We start from the raw sequence: 18971 nt of genomic DNA, 5'->3' as shown, positions 1-18971 counted from the left end.
GGCGGTGCTGCCGGGGAGGAGGAGGGCAGTGTGGCTGGGGAGGAAGAAGGCGGTGCTGCCAAGGAGGAGGAGGGCAGTGTGGCTGGGGAGGAGGAGGGCGGTGCTGCCGGGGAGGAGGAGGGCGGTGCGGCTGGCCAGCCGCATTAGCGGCCGCGGCAATGGCCGCATGAGGCTGGGGGCCGCCGTGCGTGTCACCCCAAATGGCCACGCGTGTCACAGGTTCACCATCACTGCCCTAGTTCCTGAATCAGACACCCTTGTCGTTCCCATTCGTATGCTGTGAATCAGACTCGGGAGGCACAGGAAAACTCGCTGAAAATGTGCTGCTAAATTAAACCAGTTTATCAACCACTGATTCAGGGGTTTTAAGGATAATTCGATCACATGGGAGTCAGATTCAAATTCCAATGGGAACGATATCGGAGCAATGTGGATCGAATGCGTGCTCAAATGGGAATGATGCACCCATGATTCGCATCCTGATCCGCGTTATAAGCCAGTGGGAATGGGGCCTTAAGAGAGTTGTTGGTTCACAGTGTGTTCAAGCCACAAGGGCTAACTATCGAGGATGGCTCTTTTCCACTTTTTTGTTTTTGAGCTGTGTTTTAGCTACTGTCACCCCACAAGGTGAACTCAGACCATCCCTGGGAACTATATCTGGATGCAGCACCTGGATTCTCCATTTCAAGGACTATCTTGGGTTGGAAGAACCAAGGACCTCCATAAGCACACCACAAACATCTTAAAATTCCTCCTGTGGCACAGATTCTTTCCTTTCCTTTCCTTGTCACCCCCTTCACCAGCTAAAGCACTGTTTTTTTAGGGGCAGATCACTGTATCTGTGCCCATCGCCTTGTGGGAACCACCCTGTAGATTTTTAACTTGGTCTGTGGTGGATCTGGGAGATCAGATCCATGACTGTTTTCCAGTTGGTGAACCGGCAGGGGGCAACCAAACCAGAATTTTAGTATTTTGCCCAAGGTGGAGAAAGGGCCCCTTCACCCCTCAAAAAAAGTTGATAGGCAGGGCTCAGTCAGAGATGCTAACCTCCCTGCAAAGCCGGCCATTGAGCCATCCTCATTCCAGTAACCCTGTAACTAGGGTTGCCATAAGTCAGGACCTCCAAACTGGGACAAATGTAGGACAAATGTAGGACACATTTTTTTAAATGAAGGACACGCGAAAAAATTGATTATTTTTTTTTAAATGTTAATATAAATGCATGTTTCTTAGGCATGATCAAAATGGAGGACATTTTGGCATTATTTCTAGACAGATGGCAGAAATGTACTTCCCTTTCTGGCCAAACACCCCCAACCTCCATTCCAAAACACACACACAGCACATTTGGGCATTTCACATGGCTTTACTTAACATGGCCTCTTGCATCTAGGCTTATTCCATAACAAAACCCCTTGGGTTTAACACTAAGTGTGTACTTGGTCAAGGGACTTTGGTTTTTCTTCACTGCGCATGAATTTGTAAAAATCACAGCAATTTACATTGACCATGCCTCAGAGGCTTGCTGATATCAATATCACCATTAAAGAACCAAAAACACAGAGAAAAGGCACTTTGGAAAGTCACACTCTCTCGGCTTCAGAAACAGTGCCTGCATGCCTTTGAAGCTGACTCATATCATCATCATCATCATCATCATCACCACCACACTATCACTGTCAAAACAAGGGAGACTTGTTAGCATTAAAAGCACCCCCCCAAAAAAAAAACCATCTTGAGGCCTCTCGCCACTCACTCACCACCTCCTCCTTTTCCTCCCCCTCCTCCTTTTCCTCCTCCTCCTTCTCCCCCTCCTCCATTCGCCGCATGGCCTGGGGCGGAGGGGGCAGAGGAGAAGGAGGTGGGTGGCGCAGGCGCGCAGGGAGGCACCGCCTCCACCTTCGCCTCCTCCGCCCCAGGCCTCGCTGCCCTCCTCTTCCTCCCCACCTCCCTGAGGAGGAGGAGGGCAGTGAGGCTCCATGGGCTGTAGCAACCCGGCTGCAACCGGGGTTGTCCCGGTTTTTGGCAGCACCCAGGACGGGAGGGGCCTGGGGCCACCAAAACCGGGAAATTCCCGGTTGCAGCCAGGTTATGGCAACCCTACCTGTAACTGGAGGTTTACTGCAGGATTGGAGGTATGCTTCAGGAGGTACGCTCATATAGTAGTGCCTCTTTACAAACCTGCAACTCATTGTCTTTTACTACTTTTGCATCACTAGATCTTGCATGGGTGAGAGAGAGTGTGTTTGCATGTGTGTTGATTCCCTTTTTTATAAATAAACTAATTTGATCTGGAATCTGCTTCTGGGGGATATGGTGGCTTAGTGGTTAAGATGCTAATTCTGACGATCCAAAGATCAGTAGGTTGGCAGTTTGAGACCCAAATTCTTCATGATGGGGTGAACGCCCATCACTAGTCCCAGCTTCTGCCAGCCTAGCAGTTTGAAAGCATGCCAATGCAAGTAAATAAATAGAAACTACTCCGATAGGAAGATACACAGCATTCTGTACAGTCATGCTCGCCACATGATCACAGAATAGTCCTCAGGCAATGCTGGCTCTTTGGCTTAGTAACAGAGATGACCACCACCCCCTATGGGTCGGACACGACTTGACAACCTTGTCAACGGGGAATAGTCTAGGTAGAATTAATTGTTTGGAAGTCCAGTTCTACCATTGGAACTGAAGCAATGCTGGATGCCATTAGTGTAAGAGATGGAATGTTTGTCTATGTCAGGGGTAGGCAACCTGCGGCCCGCGGGCCGGCCCAGCAAGGCCTTGGGACCGGCCCCAGCCTGGTCCTGCCACTGATTGCCGCCGGGGCCTTTGGGGGGAATTGTTCTATAGAAGCCTCAGAAACATGCATTTATAAACATTTTAAAAAAAAAAACAATTTTTTTTCACGTGTCCTCCATTTTGTTTTTTTAAAAAAGTGTCTTCCATTTGAAAATTTTGTCCTACATTTGTCCTGTTTTATTTATATTATTTAATTTGTTTAAAAAAATTATTTATTATTATTTTTTGGCTTCGGCCCCCCAGTTGTCTGAGGGACAGCAAGCCGGCCCCCGGCTAAAAAGGTTGCCTACCCCTTGGTCATGTACTACTATTGCATCATTATCTTTTAAGATAGTATAAGCTTAACCGTATTCGGCATCAAAAGAACTCTTAGGGACTCCTGGAACAACATCCAGTTCTAGTGTAAGACAGATACCCATCAATGCTTTGACACTCCAACTGAGAAGAGAGATTAGAAGTATAAGTGTCTGGAAAATAGCAGTTGGTGGTTAAGAAGGGAGGGAGATGGAGGGGGAAGATATCTGCAGGCCTTACTAAACATTGCCATTCTGTTAGTAATGTATGCACGCATAAGTCCAATTTGGTTGCTGTAGAAATTGGGAAAGTTTCCTCCATTGTGCAATGACTAAAGGCCCCTAAAGACTCACCATTTAGCTGCTATAGCCCCTATTCCATGACCATTCAGTAGCTGGTGGGAGGTGGGAACAGAGAAACATCTGGCAGAATGATGCAGTGCAATGACACTATCCACCAATGATGCATTGGTCCAGTGAGACTCAGGTAGATTTCGATGAATGATGTCAGATTTCTCCATCTGGCTATAGGGATATAGTCAAATGCTTCTTCGATCTCCTCTGCTTTATATGAGCCATTGAAGAGATGTAGAGTGGTGGCGGGGGGGCGGGGGTTGGTAATAGCTAAATGGTGACTTCTTCAGAGGATGAGAGAAAAACCATAGTGTAGATGCACCTATGGAATTTTTAAATTATTGTCCATAATATAGGATCTCAGCCATTACATGGACTGTGTATTCCCTGTGATTAACATGTTTTCTCTCTCATGGAATCTTGCAAATGTAAGATACACAGTTAAGAACAATCAGGTGCCTGGTGAAACTAGACAATATGAATATTACATTTTTTTCCCCTGAACTGCTCTCTTGAGTGGTTAAAGATCTTTGCTTGTCATAGCACATGATTGCCTCAATTGTTTATCTTGTGTGCTTCATTTTGTACAATTGTGTACCTAGCATGCATTCATCAGAAAGTAAACACAGGCTTAATTTGTAAGTCTAATTACTGAAGAACATATGTCTGTGGAAACCCCATCGCAAGGAGAGAAAGGTGTTAATCACAGGGAATACAAAGCCCCTTTAATATATAGTTTTATTCTTAGAGTTGGCTGAAAGCACCTTGTGGTGCAAGCTATCTCGGATTAATTGATGTGGAATAGTGAATCTGCTGTCCACTAGGGTGTAAATCCAGTTGTTAGTCCCAAATGGAATAGACACATTAAATCAATGGGCTTTACATAAGGACTGGCTTCCCAATTTTCCATTGATTCAATAGAGCTACTTAACTGGAGTTGGAGTCAACAACTGCATTTAAGTCTAGGGGTGCTATTTAGATAGGTCCTAAATATAATAAAAGTACCAGATCCCATCTGATCTTAGAAGCTAAGCTGGTCAGGCTTAGTTAGTCATTGGAGGAGAGACCAAAAAGTACCAGGTGCTGTAGCTATATTTCAGAGGAAGACACTGGCAAAACCATCCTGAGTATTCTGAAAAAACCACTCTGAGTATAATTCATTAGGTCACCATAGGTAAACAGGTGACATGAAGGCACATAAATACTGTATACACAATGCTTTTCTTGCATTTACATGGATTATATTTTACATTTCTATGGGTACATCCAGACTGATTAAAAAGACCAGAAATTCCCAAACTTTGTTCCTGTTCTCTCTGATTTTATTTTGGAGATCCACTGTCATTTTGTTTATCCCAGAATATTTTCTGTCATCTCCCAGTATGATCAGACACTTTTTATACTTAGCTCTGTAGGTCAGTTTATTTTAACCCAGTATAGAACAGGAACAAAATCTGGAACTTTCGGATCATAGAATCATAGAGTTTGAAGAGACGACAAGGGCCATCCAGTCCAAACCCTGCCATGCAGGAAATCCAAATCAAAGCATCCCGAACAGATGGCCATCCAGCCTCTGTTTAAATACCTCCAGGGAAGGAGATTCCACTACACTCCAAGGGAGTGTGTTCCACTGTTAAACAGCCCTTACTGTCAGGAGGTTCTTCCTAATGTTGAGGTGGAATCTCTTTTGCTGTAGCTTGCATCCATTGTTCCGGGTCCTAGTCTCTGGAGCAGCAGAAAACAAGCTTGTTCCCTCAATATGACATCCCTTCAAGTATTTAAACAGGGCTATCATATCATCTCTTAACCTTCTCTTCTCCAGGCCAAACATCCCCAGCTGTCTAAGATGTTCCTCATAGGGCATGGTTTCCAGATCCTTCACCATTTTAGTTGCCCTTCTTTGGACACGCTCCAGTTTTTCAACATCCTTTTTAAACAGTGGTGCCCAGAACTGGACACAATATTCCAAGTGGGGCCTGACCAGAGAAGAATAGAGTGGCACTATTACTTCCCTTGATCTAGACACTATACTTCTATTGATGCATCCTAAAATCGCATTGGCCTTTTTAGCTGCCACATCACACTGTTCACTCATGTGCAATTTGTGGTCTACTTGGACTCCCAGTTCCCTTTCATACGTAGTCTCCTTATGTCAGGTGTCCCCCATGCTATATCTGTGCATTTCATTTCCACCCTAAGTGCAGTACCTTTCCGTGTTGAAATTCATTTTGTTAGCTTTGGCCCAGCTTTCTAATCTATTAAGGTCATTCTGAATTTTGATCCTGTTCTCAGGTGTATTAGCTACTCCTCCTAGTTTGGTGTCATCTGCAAATTTGATAAGTATGATCCCAATTCTGTCATCTAAGGTGGTGTACAGACTGCCAGAAAGAGGCGCATCCCTGGTGCCTCTCTTTGCTCCGCGGGAGTGCCGCAGCAACCAAATTGTGCAGTGCTTCTGCACAGCAAAAAAAGGAGCACCGGGAAACGGCTTCTTTTTGCGGCACACTTCGGCCACCCCAAAGCACCAGCGACGGCACGGTGACATCATAGCTGCATCGCCCCGTTTGGAGGTGGCGCAGCTGCAAGGTCACCACTACTCACTGCATCTGGTGGGCGTGCTGTATCTGCGGTGCCCTCATCATGGGCAAGAGCTGTCGGGTGTGTGGGTGCTCTGCCCACCAGGCAGCCATCACACATGAAAAGGGTGCCGCAAAGGCCTGTCTGTTCCGGGCCCAAGTCATTGATAAAGATGTTGAATAGCACTGGGCCCAGGACAGAGTCCTGTGGGACCCCACTGGTCACTTCTCTCCAGGATGAAAAGGAGCCATTGTTGAGCACCCTTTGGGTTCGGCCGGTCAACCAGTTACAAATCCATGTAACAGTTACCTTGTCTAGACTGCATTTTACCAGCTTGTTTGCAAGAATGTCATGGGAAACCTTGTCAAAGGCCTTACTGAAATCAAGATATACTATATCCACAGCATTCCCTTCATCTACCAAGCTGGTAATTTTATCAAAGAAAGAGATCAGATTTGTCTGGCATGACTTGTTTCTCTGAAACCCATGTTGACTTTTTGTGATTATGGAATTGCTTTCTAGATGTTCACAGACTCTCTATTTAATGATCTGCTCTAGAATCTTTCCTGGTATTGATGTCAGACTAACTGGACGATAATTGTTTGGATCCTCTTTTCCCCCCTTTTTTCCCCTTTTTGAAGATTTGCCCTCCTCCAGTCTGCTGGGATCTCTCCTGTTTTCCAGGAGTTCTCAAAGATTATTGCCAATGGCTCTGATATTATATTTGCCAGTTCTCTTAATATCCTTGGATGTAGTTCATCTGGTCCTGGAGACTTAGATCAGTCTGGATGTACTCAAGATAAATTAAAAGTGTAGTGATTTAAGAGTGTAAGGTGTGAGCCAAGAAGTCCTTACTTTAACTGTCATCACAGTTATGAACCAAACATATCTCGAAAATACACAGAACCCTTTGCCACTGGCAGGGAACCTATGACAGATGTAAAGGAATTCCTCAGCATGTAAACTGAAGGGTGAAGGAATATTTCAATATAGAAAGATTGAACAAGATTACCTTGGAATTAAAATTGCATAATCTTAGCTAACTTTATTTTTTTTAATCATACTATAAAAATGCCTGTCCTCAAACAGATGTTCCTGATATCAAAAGAAAAACTACCAGAGGCATTTATTCACCTCCTTTCTTGAGGTTAGTTAAAGGCCATTCCATGCTGTGAAAGCAGTAGCCTCAGTGGTGTAGGCAGTATGTATTACTGAAATGATATAAGTAGTTTGAATCTTTATGTTAATTTGTTCACATATACGTCCATTAATTTTGTATCACTAATATGGTGTATTTGCATAAATGTTTAGATTTTGTTCTGTAACAAGGATGTAGCTGAAGAAATCTCCTACCAATGAAACGGAGATTAGAATTTTCCCAGGGTCTCTTGTTCTACTACTCCTAGTCCTTGATTTATGCACACTGCTTATCTTTCATGTAGGAAATTCAGAAATCAGGAATTTGGAGCTTTCCAACAAAGGGGAAACTAATGACTTTCTAAGAATTCAGGGAGTCTCCAGCTTCAGAACTGGGTATTTCTGCTGGGCTTTTCCTACAGACTCTTTGCAAGACTGGTTTCATATGTATTGTTCACTGTTGGTATCAATAAATGTATTGGTCAGTTGTGGTCTCTATTGTGATATATTAGAGCTTTGTTAATTTTTCTGTGTAATATAATATCTTTTACATCTTTTAATATCTGTTTCTCTCTAGTTGTTTCTAGGTTATTAGGGGTTATGGTGTTTTTTGATACAGATGTTCCTGGAGCAGAAATAAAGTGTTTTGTATTGTTGCCTTGTGGGTATAAAGTGAATAGGTTCTCACTTTATTGTCTTTTTGGTCAAAGTAGAGCAGCCATCTCAGGTAGCAGATTTTGAAAATCATGAAAGGGTGATGAATTGTTAGTTACTGAATATGTTATTATTGTAATGTGAAGGGTGCGGAAGAAGTACTTTAGGAATTTTATGCCTCTTATGTCAAAGTAATTTGACTAGCTTTAGGTGTTTTATGTACCTTGACTTAGGCACATAGTAAGCAAAACATGTAATCATTGTCAGGAAGGCTTTTATACAAGGTGTATGTTCTATTTATGGTTTTAATTTCTGTATGTTTCATGTAATTATGTATGGTTTTAGTAAGATGTTTTTTGTTTTGAAAAATACTGTAAAATTTTAAAACAATGTTATCTGTGAACTGCTTGGGTCCCTTTTTGGGAGGAAAGGTAGCATATAAATGAAGTAAAATAATAATAATAATAATAATAATAATAATAATAATAATGAAGTATAAGATACCATTGGCTGATTTCCCTCTGGCCAGGGCTAAATGTCTTCCTCAAAATAACAGAAGGCAAGGAAATACTGCAAATAGTACTAAGTGGGGGGGGGGGGGGAACAATGTAATACAGTAAAACCTACAGCCTGTACAACAAAGCAGACTACAACAATTGGCTTTCTAGTCCAGCTGCACCACAGAACAGCTACTCCAGCCCTTTACAATGTTTGTTTCTGCATGTCATGGTAATGGGTGTGCTTACCATATCTGTCAACGAATGTGTTGCCTGAACAAAGACCGACACAGCCTGGAAGAAAGAAAAGGAGTTAAGTATCTGGTCTTATAAACTGCCAAGATGATTGACAGCAAAAATGTTCAGTTTTTTAAAAAAATCAAGCACCTCATTGCTGTCAAAAAGGATGAGATCTCTGGCACATGGAACACGACCTTTGTCCCAATTGGAGGTATTTTCAAAATTGGTGTTTGGAATCCATTGTTTATACATAGCACTTGAAGTACCTGAAAGAGAGAAATATAGAATAGAATATCAATGAATTTGCCTTGGGATGATGTAATTTTCAGCAAAAGGATAGTTCCTAACACTACCATTCATCCCACTGAATTACCACACTTGACAGTAATGGAAAGTTCAGTAGGCCCTTGGTATCCGCTAGGGTTTGGTGCCAGGACCTCCCATGGATACCAAAATTTGTGGACGCTCAAGACCCATTATATACTGTACAATGATATTATAAAATGGTACCCCTTATATAAAATGGCAAAATCAAGGTTTGATATTTGAAATTTATACTTTTTTGGAACATTTTCAAACCGTGGATGCTTGAATCCGTGTATAAAAAATCCGTGTATAAGAAGGGCCAACTGTATATGTATATATGTATATGTATGTGTGTGTGTGTATATATTAAAATCATGGATGGTTGAATCCACGGATGAAGAATCTGTGGATACAGAGGGCTGACTTTATGACCCTTGACATTTTACCTAATGTGAAATAGATGCTTTTTACTACCCCAGTCAACCCCCCCCCCATATTTTATACCTAAGGTCCCACCACATGTCAGAAAATGTCAAGTGAAAATCTCTAGCTTTCCCAGGTGCACCAGTTCCTATAAACATTGTACTTTGCTGTACCTTTCAGCAATAGTGCTTTATGGCATAACACTTCCTGCCTGCACCATTTTGTTCAAGCAATGTAATTGCAGTTTTCTTTCATTTCTTTCAAGTTACAACTAATGCGACATCATCATTTCAAAAACATAGTAAGTAAGGTAGGACCCAGCACAAGCTCAGATAAAATAAATTGTTTATAAATGAAATGGGTGTACCTTGTGGTGCCATGGATTTTCTATACAGTCTGTAATAACAGAATGTTCCTTGGTCATTGTTGTGTGTCCTCAGGTCATTCATGACTTATGGTGACCCTAAGGCAAACCTATCACAGGGTTTTCTTAGCAAGTTTCTTCAGAGGGGGGTTGTCCTTGTCTTCCTCTGAGGCTGAGAAAGTGTGACTTGGCCAAATCACCCTTAGATGTAGAGTAGTCTGTCATACCATCAGTGCTGAAGAAAAGTACATCTCACAGTCCACCTTGCTTTTATATATGGAATGAGAGGATGCAGCATTTATTTCTTTTGACTCTGGAAATGAAATGGCTTGAGCCAGCCCTGGTCAGTAGAACAGCTGGCCTAGTATCTCCAGGGTGCTAACTCTCCATATTACATACAAACTAATTCACAGACTTTGCCTCTTCAAGGGCCTGAAACCTCATGGGCAGAGTGTATACATGTATATTTTGTAGGTATAATACTTTCTAATACATTTTAATACATAACCATGGGATGGCTTTCATATCGGGGTTTTGTATGGCGTGTGTGCTGTAGTTACGGTTTGTTTGTTTGTTTGTTTTTTAATGCATATAATTTTATATTTATTTGATGTTTTTAGTTTTATCTGATGTTTATAATTGTTTTTAAAATGTTTGTTGTAAAAATTTTAAAAAGTTTTTATTGTGAACAACCCTCGGTCTCTTTCTGGTAGAAAAGCAGCATAAAAATGAAACAAATAAATAAATAATCTTAAGGAACAAGGGCGGAGAAAGTAACCTGGAGTGGGAGGAAACCCATTTGCCCTTGTCTCTCCTATGACTACAGAAAACAAGTGCCCAGATAGATTATGATAAGGGAAGCAGCTATATATAAATCAATCCATTCCAGGACATGCATAGATAATCCAGGAAGGTGATAATCAGGAATATGCAGGGGCAAGGTCTCAGTCCATTCAGAAGTCATGAGAGAAAGACACTAGTCCAGATAACTGGCACCAAAAAGAGTTATCTCAAGAGTTGGTTAAATGTAGCCAGTCCAGAGACAAAAAAATCTCAAGAAATACACAGCACCCAGAGTGCTGCCAGTCAGACTCCCAAGGGTTGTGAGCTTTATAGCTGGCTGCCTCCGGCTCCCAGGTGCTTGATCAGTCACTATTTTCTATTTAACAGACGTTGACTCCTATGAAGCTGCTCCTTCTCTCTTTGCTGGACTTCAAGAGATGGAGTGACTCTTCAGCATCTTTTATGTCCTACTGAGGAGGGAGTCTCTCAGTTGCTTCAGTCACCAGCTTCTCAGATTCAGGGAAAGAGGTGTCATCTGAAGCCAGAAGCTCCTTACAACCCTCCTCCCTTTCATCAGTCATCATATTCCTCAAATTCAACAGTTATGCCACTGTATATGCATTTGGAAGAATGTATGAACCATGCATAATATTATCATCTCCCTCTTATTTTCAAGATGGAAAGATGATTTGAAATAGATTGCTTTGGCTTGTTTGGCTCATTTATACGGCGGTGTCTGAGGGGGACAGGATGCCTAGGCACAGCTAGAAACAGCAGAACAGGAGGAAGTGGGTGGCAGTTCCATTAGAGCAAGGTTCATAATGAGCCTCTCCAAGCCAAGAAACCAATTATTTGAGTCTCTCTTCTCAAGACAAAAGAAAAATAGTACAGCTTGCAGAGTTCACCCTATTGGACCCTAGCATCATTCATCGATAAAATGGGCAGGCAAGGAACATTATATTACTAAAAATGTTAAGATTACTTACATTGCCTGGTCACAAACCACACCAGCTCTCCCTGAAACACAATCCTATTTGAGGCTTAAAGAAAAGCTGATAGCTAAAAATCTGGAATATTCAGGCTCATTGCTGGGACCAGGAAAACTGACTGAAATGTATTTTAAGAATAAGGTTGAAGAAAAGTGTCAATGGCTGACTGTAATCAAGCTAGTAACATGTCATTTACAGCACACTTCACCAAAATCTGATAGGGATAGAACCCCCTAAGCCAGGGGTAGGCAACCTATGGCCCACAGGCCGGATCCGGCCCGGCGAGGCCTTGGGACCGGCCCCAGCCCGGTCCTGCCGCCGATTGCCGCCAGGGCCTTTGGCCTATCAGGAGGTGGGCAAGCGGGGGCAAGCGTCGTCGGCACGGGGCAGGGAGAGCAAGCGGGGCAATGTCTATAAGAGCCTCAGAAACATGCATTTATATAACATTTTTTTAAAAATCAGCAAAAAATTTTCACGTGTCCATTTTTATTTTTAAAAAGTGTCCTCCATAGAAATTTTGTCCACATTTGTCCCGTTTATTATTATATAAAAAATTTTTTAAAAAAATTTAATTATTTATTTTTTGGCTTCAGCCCCCCCCCCCCAGTTGCTGAGGGACAGCAACCACCCGGCCCCCAGGTCAAAAAGGTTGCCTACCCTGCCTAAGCATTTGTTCTGCTTCACTTAGGCCTGTTACACAGACGGCAAAAATAAAGCTGCTTCGGGTCTCTTTGGAGGTAGCTGTTCAGAGTGATGCATGATCCTAAGACCGGAAGCTGCACCAAGCTGCACTCCAGTGTTGGAATGGAGTGTGGCTTTGGCACAACCTCCGGACTCTTAGGACCCATGCATCATTTAATAGCATTCCTCCAAAGAGACCCGAAGCAGCTTTTTTTGGCAGTTTGTAAGGCCTTATATTACTGTCTTCACCCCATTTAGCCATTTAGGTATAGCAAAATCAAGGACAGACAGTCATTATCACAAGGGACAAGCAGGTATCTTGCGGTTTGCTGCTTCAGGCTTTGAAGGTGACTTTGACTAATGGCGACCTCTCAAGGGTTATTTTTATTTTATTTTATTGTATGCACTTTCTCCCAGAGTGGGATCCAAGGCAGCTCACAGCAGGAACGAATCAAAATTCACAGTGCAGTTTTAAAAAAAACACAGAAACACTTAAAATAACACAATTAAAACAATAGGAATCATTTTAAAGCAACAAAAATTAAGAAATAAATAAACACCATACACACCCATTAAAAAAAAAAGCCTCCTCGAACAGGCTCCTCTGACTCCCAGATCTCTTCAACGTAGTCTCCTTAAGCCAGGTGTCCCCCATCCTATATCTTTGCATTTCATTTTTCCGCCCTAAGTGCAGTACCTACATTTCTCCGTGTTGAATTTCATTTTGTTAGTTCTGCGCCCCTCTCTAATCTATTAAGGTCATTTTGATTTGATCCTGCCTCTGGGGTATCAGCTATCTTCCTAATTGGTGTCATCTGCAGATTTGGTAAGCTGCCCCCTATCCACACCAAGTCATTGATAAAGATGTGGAATAGCACTGGGCCCGGACAGAACCCTCTGGCACCTATTAGTCACTTCTTTCTAGGAGGAAGAGGAGCCACTGTTAATGCCCTTTGGGTCGTCGGTCAACTAATTACAAATCCACTTATAACAATGGTCCAACCCATATTTTGCTAGTTTTCCCCAAAATTTCATGGGAGCCTGTCAAGGCCTTATGGAAATCACAAATTTTCCCATCCTTGCCTTAGCCTGTATACTTTGGAGTTACAATTCCAGCATGGTCAGGCACCTGGCAAATTTGCACCTCTTACCCGTAATACAAACTGGCTGGGGGCAGGTTCTGTTAAATGAAGATATCTAGAAACATTTCTTTCTTTTTTTCACCTGCATTCTTCGCGTCTTCATTCATGGGGTGCACCTTCTTTCTTCCTCCCGTTCTCAATCAAGTTTGTTAGTTTGGCTTCTTGACTGATTTCTAATTATTAAATGTATATACTCCCAAGTGATAAAGCCTCAGGATGGTTTGCCAAACATAAAACCACAAAGCAATCATAAATCACAACCCAACAATAGTAAGCCAAGCCAGTATGAATGCTAAAATATGATGCTAAGAAAAGCAAATGAAACTTAAATAGTAAAAGCAGAAACAAAAGGGAAGGTGAGCAGAAAAATAATAGTCAATATGATCTAGTGTTGTGGAACATCAGCTCTTTGCATTCATTTTAAGCGAGATGCAACCCACTGTTCCATTATCTGAAAGGCCAGTGAGCTGACTGAATGTTGATGTAATCCAAGGTTCCTCAGGAAAGCTGCATACTCAAGTGGAAAAATGAGATGAGATAGGGAAGCTGAGAAATCCCATCTTGGCCAGTCAGTCAACCAACCTGGACTAATGCAGACTTAATGCAATTGTCCCATAATATTTGCCCTTCTCCAAATATTGTGGCACAACTCTCTGCTCACAAAGCCATGAAATGTGCACCTAGAGGAAAAACATAATTCAAACAATGTACCGAAATGTACATTTTAAAGGGAAATTAAAGGCAGATTTTTTTAAGTTGAAGATAATGAAGAAAAAGATGACAGCACAGATAATGTGTCTCTTTAGAGACAGCCTGAATTGTAAACTGTAAAAGAAGCACTACTTTTACTTTTGGTGGGGGTGATCGTCTTCATGTTCCAGTTCGAATGATTAGTGTCTAATTCTAAGGTATCATTTACCTTCTTTTTGAATAAATTTGGTTTCTAAGGTGACCCTGATAAGGACCAATGGGCGACAGAGGAAGCCAATGCAAATGCCAAGGCCAGCAGTCCTGGAAGGGACTGGTACCTGGCTATGGGCACAATTCTGTTAGGGACATCCGCATGCATATCTTCTTTAGTGGGTGTCTGTGTATGTATGTCCTTTTGCAGGCACTGCAGAGATGGCACTCCCTCCCTGCCTCCTTCCCTCCCGCCAAAGCACCCAAAGCTCACCCCAGAGTTACTGAAGTCACCTTCTATGGCCATTTTATTCTTTGTGGCAAGCAGGGACTGAGAAGATCAGCTATGTTTTCCATGGCCAGATGCAAAACCACAGAACACAGACTCACAGAACGTAGAGTTGGAAGAGACCACAAGGGCCATCCAGTCCAACAAGCCATGCAGGAAACTCAATCAAACAGTCCCGACAGAGGCCATCCTGCTTAAAGACTCAAGTAAGGAGACTCCACTACACTCCAAGAAATGTGTTCCACGGTCTACACGCCCGTATGTCAGGAGGTCTCCTAAGTTGAGGTGGAATCTCTTTTCCTGGAGCTTGCATGCCATTGTTCTAGGTCCTGTTCTCTGGAGCAGCAGAAAACAAGCTTGCTCCTTCCTCAACATGACTTCCTTAATATTTAAACAGGCATCATATCACCTCTAACCTTCTCTTCTCCAGGCTAACACTTCCCCAGCTGCCCTAAGTCATTACTAGAGCATGGTTTCCAGATCCTTCATCATTTTAGTCACCCTCCTTTGGACACGCTCCAGTTTCTCAATGTCCTTTTGAATTGTGGGGCCCAGAACTGGACACATTTCCGGTGGGGCCTGACTAAAGCAAATAGGCGGCACATTACTTCTCCTTGATCTAGCCACTATACTTTTATGATGCAACCTAAATTGAATTGGCCTGTTAGTTGCCGCATCGCACGTGTTCACTCATGTTCAACTTGTGGTCTACTTTCGACTCATAGATCCCTTTCAACCGTAGTTTCATTCAGCCAGGTGTCCCCCATCCTATAATGTGCCTTTCTTTTCCTGCCCTAAGTGCAGTTTCCTACATTTCTACATGTTGAATTCATTTTGTTAGCTTAGACCCCAGCTTTCTAGTCTATTCAGGTCATTTTGATTTTTGAACCTGTCCTCTGGAGTATTAGCATTTCCTAATTGGTGTCATCTGCAAATCATCAATCATAGAGTTGGAAGAGACCGCATGGGCCATCCAGTCCAACCCCCTGCCATGCAGGAAATCCAAATAAAAGCATCCCCAGCGATGCCATCTAGCCTCTGCTTAAAGACCTCCAGGAAGAGACTCACACACTACGAGGGAGTGTGTTCCACTGTCGAAAAGCCCTTACTGTCAAAAAGATCTCTCCTAATGTGAGGTGGAATCTCTTTTCCTGTACTTGCATCTTGTGCGGGTCCTGTTCTGCGGAGCGCAGCAAAACAAGCTTGCTCCTCCTCAATATGACATCCTTCAATATTTAAACGGGCTATCATATCACCCTTAACCTTCTCTTCTCCAGGCTAAACATCCCCAGCTCCTGAGTCGTTCCTCATAGGGCATGGTTTTCCAGACCTTTCACCATTCATCTTCCCCTCCGTTGCACACCTGGCTCCATTGCTCATGTCCTTTTGATTGTGTGGTGCCCAGAACTGGACACAGTTATCCAGGTGGGGCCTGACCAGAGCAGAATACAGGGGCACTATTACGTCTCTTGATCTAGACATATACTTTTATGGATGCAGCCTAAAACTACATTGGCCTTTTTAGCGCCGTGTCACACGGCTGACTCATGTTCAACTTGTGGTCACTTGGACTGCAGATTCCTTTCAACGTAGCTATCAGCCATAGTGTCCCCCATCCCGATAGCTGTGCATTTTTATTTTTCTGTCCTAAGTGCAGACCTTACTTCTCCATGTTGAATTTCATTTTGTTAGCTTTGGCCCAGCTTCACGTCTATTCAGGTCATTTTGAATTTTGTCCTGTCCTCTGGTATTACTATTCGCCTAATTTGATGTCTCGGCAAATTTGATAATGGCTCCCAATTCTGTCATCCCGGTCCTTGATAAAGATGTTGAATAAGACTGGGCCCGGACAGCCCTTGGGACCCCACTGTCACTCTCTCCAGGCTAAAAAAGCCATTTTGAGCCCCCTTTGTTCGGCTGTCAACCAATTACAGATCCATTAACAGTACTTTGTCTAGCCCACATTTTACAAGCTTGTTTTGTTTTTTGTTTTGTTTTTATTTTATACCGCTATTCCAGAGATCAAGAATTCATGGGAACCTGTCAAAGGCCTTAGTGAAATCAAAGATAACTATATCCCCACATTCCCTTCATCTCAAGCTGGTAATTTTATCAAAGAAAGAATCAGATTTGTCTGGCATGACTTGTTTTTCTCTGAACCATGTTGACTTTTGTGGATTATGGCATTGCCTTCTAGATGTTCACAACTCTCTGTTTAATGATCTTCTCTAGAATCTTTCTTTGATGCAAATAATAAGTATGTAAAATGTAGACCTAGATAGCAACAGGCAGTACCAAAACCATATAAAAGATTACTCGAATCAGGGAAAATGGAATTAGGCTGAGAAGTACCAGTTAGGGTTTAGAAACCAATTGTAATAATGAGAAAAATTTAACGAAATAGGTTGTCAACAATTGGAATTATCCAATAAAAAGTATAAAACTTATAAAAACCAGAAAAGGTAAAGGAACGGTAGAATATTAATTTACGCTTTTAAGATTAAACAAGGGAAAACTTCAATAAGTAAGTAGGTTCGAGAGGAGGAAGTTTTAGTTAAATAAAAGAAGCTAGTATAAGGCTAAAAGGCTTTATGGAAAATAATGGATTATGTTTAATGTATGACATAGGAACGTTGGAAACATATTGTGTGAAAAAGATGTTATACTTCAAAATAATAATAAAATAGAATCTTTCCTGGTATTGATGTCAGACTAAATGGACATAATTGTTGGATCCTCTTTTTTTCCCCTTTTTGAAGATGGGACAACGTTTGCCCTCCTCCAGTCGGCTGGGATTTCTCCTGTTTTCCCGGAGTTTCAAAGATTATTGCCAATGGCTCCGATATTACATTTGCCAGTTCTTTTAATACCCTTGGATGGAGTCATCTGGTCCTGGAGACAAATTCATTTAGATTAACAAGGTATCCTCTACTATCTCTTTACTTATTCTGGGCTGAAATTCCCCTATTCTGTCCTCTTCTCCATTATCCTCAGGTTGGCATCCTTTGCCTTTTCTGAGAAGACTGAGGCAAAGAAGGTGTTGATAATTCGTGCCTTCTGCTCTCTTTCTCTGTCTTCTGTTAGCATTTTGCCCTCTTCTCCACACAGTGCCCTACCGTTTTCCTCTCTCCTTTTGCTGCGGACATATCCAAAAAATGGATTTTAACCTCTCTAGCAAGCCGAGTTTCATCTACACTTTGCTTTTTCTGACTTTACCCTTACACATGCGAGCTATTTGTTTGAATTCCTCTTTGGTGATTCCCTGTTTCCTTCCATTTATTATACATGTTCCATTTAAAACTTAGCTCAGTTGAAAGTTCCTTAGTCATCCATCCCGTTTCTTGAGACATCTCCCATTTTTCTTCCTCATTGGAACATTTTAAATTGTGCCTCTGTATCTCCCTTTGAGAAACTCCCATTCGTCCTGAACCCTTCTCTTTTATCCTGACCATGGGATCACCTCCAGTATTTCTCTAAGTTTACTGAAATCAGCTTTCCTAAAGTCTAGAATGTGTGTCTGACTATGCCTAGCGCTTCCTTTCCATTGTATAACAAACTCAGAACTTAGTCACTCCACTAATGATCCCACCGTTTGCACCCATTAACCAGTCATCCTTGTTGGTTAGGATCAGATCTAAAATAGGTGACCCCTTTGTTGCTCTTCCCACGTTTTGGACAATGAATTGTCTTTCAAGCAAGTGAGGAATTTGCTAGAACTTGAGGATTTTGCTGAGTTTGCTTGTGTTGTATTAGGAGTTCAGTTCATCTGCTTATTTCCCATGCTCTGTGTATTAGTGGAGGACACTGCAGACAAGGTCCCATTTACTGCTGCTGTGCAGTTTTTTTGCTCCCACTGTTGGGTCCTTGCACTATTGTCTTGTTTCCTCTGTGTCAGTTTGACTAATTTCTCCATCCTTTCGCCTTCCTTAATATTGGTCCCTCCCCCATGAAACTCAGTTTATAGCCCTCCTGATCAAGTTCTTGAGACTGTTGGCAAAACATTTCTGCCAACTGGTGTGAGATGCAACCATCCTTGCCAGAAGTCCCTCCTCATGGAACCGCAGCCAATTATCAGCAATCCAAATAGTTCTCAGGCACCATCTGCAGAGCCAGTTGTTTACATCTGCTATTTTCCTCTCCCTTCCTGGACATGCCCTTCAAGGGAAAGAAGAGATGAGATGACAATTTGTGCATCCATTTCTTTCAGCTTCCTACCAAGAGCCTCATAATCCCTTCTGATGTTCTGAAGCGTGTCTTGCAGTATCATTGGTTCCCACGGGACCAAAAGGAAGAGGTATTGGTCAGTAGGCTTGACCAGTCTTGTCACGGATCTTTGCACCCTGGGAGACAACACACCTCTCGGACATCTTGTCAGGCTACAAATCACTGCTTCGACCCCTCAGCAAGGAGTCCCCCACTACGACCACACGCCTCTCTCCGAGCTTAGCAGCGACTGTTCCTCGGGTGGGACTCTCAGGCTCCCCTGCTCTGTCCCTGAAGCTCTTCCTCATCCTCCTGATAAGGAAGACTTCAAATCGAGTTCTCT

At 42.5% G+C, this 18971-nt stretch overlaps 1 protein-coding gene across 1 annotated transcript in view; it reads right to left on the bottom strand.

Annotated features, from left to right (window-relative positions):
• The window catches only part of AMN (amnion associated transmembrane protein), a 143569-nt gene that overhangs the window by 106771 nt on the left and 17827 nt on the right, over positions 1-18971 (bottom strand). The window contains exons 2-3 of the mRNA XM_042472272.1: positions 8696-8814; positions 8558-8602 (exon numbers count right to left, since the gene is read on the bottom strand). Of these exons, the coding sequence (XP_042328206.1) occupies positions 8558-8602; positions 8696-8814 (164 nt within the window). The remainder of the gene's footprint in view (positions 1-8557; positions 8603-8695; positions 8815-18971) is intronic.

The sequence above is a fragment of the Sceloporus undulatus genome, chromosome 1, assembly GCF_019175285.1.
Source record: "Sceloporus undulatus isolate JIND9_A2432 ecotype Alabama chromosome 1, SceUnd_v1.1, whole genome shotgun sequence".
NCBI classification, from domain to species: Eukaryota; Metazoa; Chordata; class Lepidosauria; order Squamata; family Phrynosomatidae; genus Sceloporus; species Sceloporus undulatus.
The sequence above is the reverse complement of the archived record's forward strand: the minus strand, read 5'-3'. Positions and strand labels throughout refer to the sequence as shown.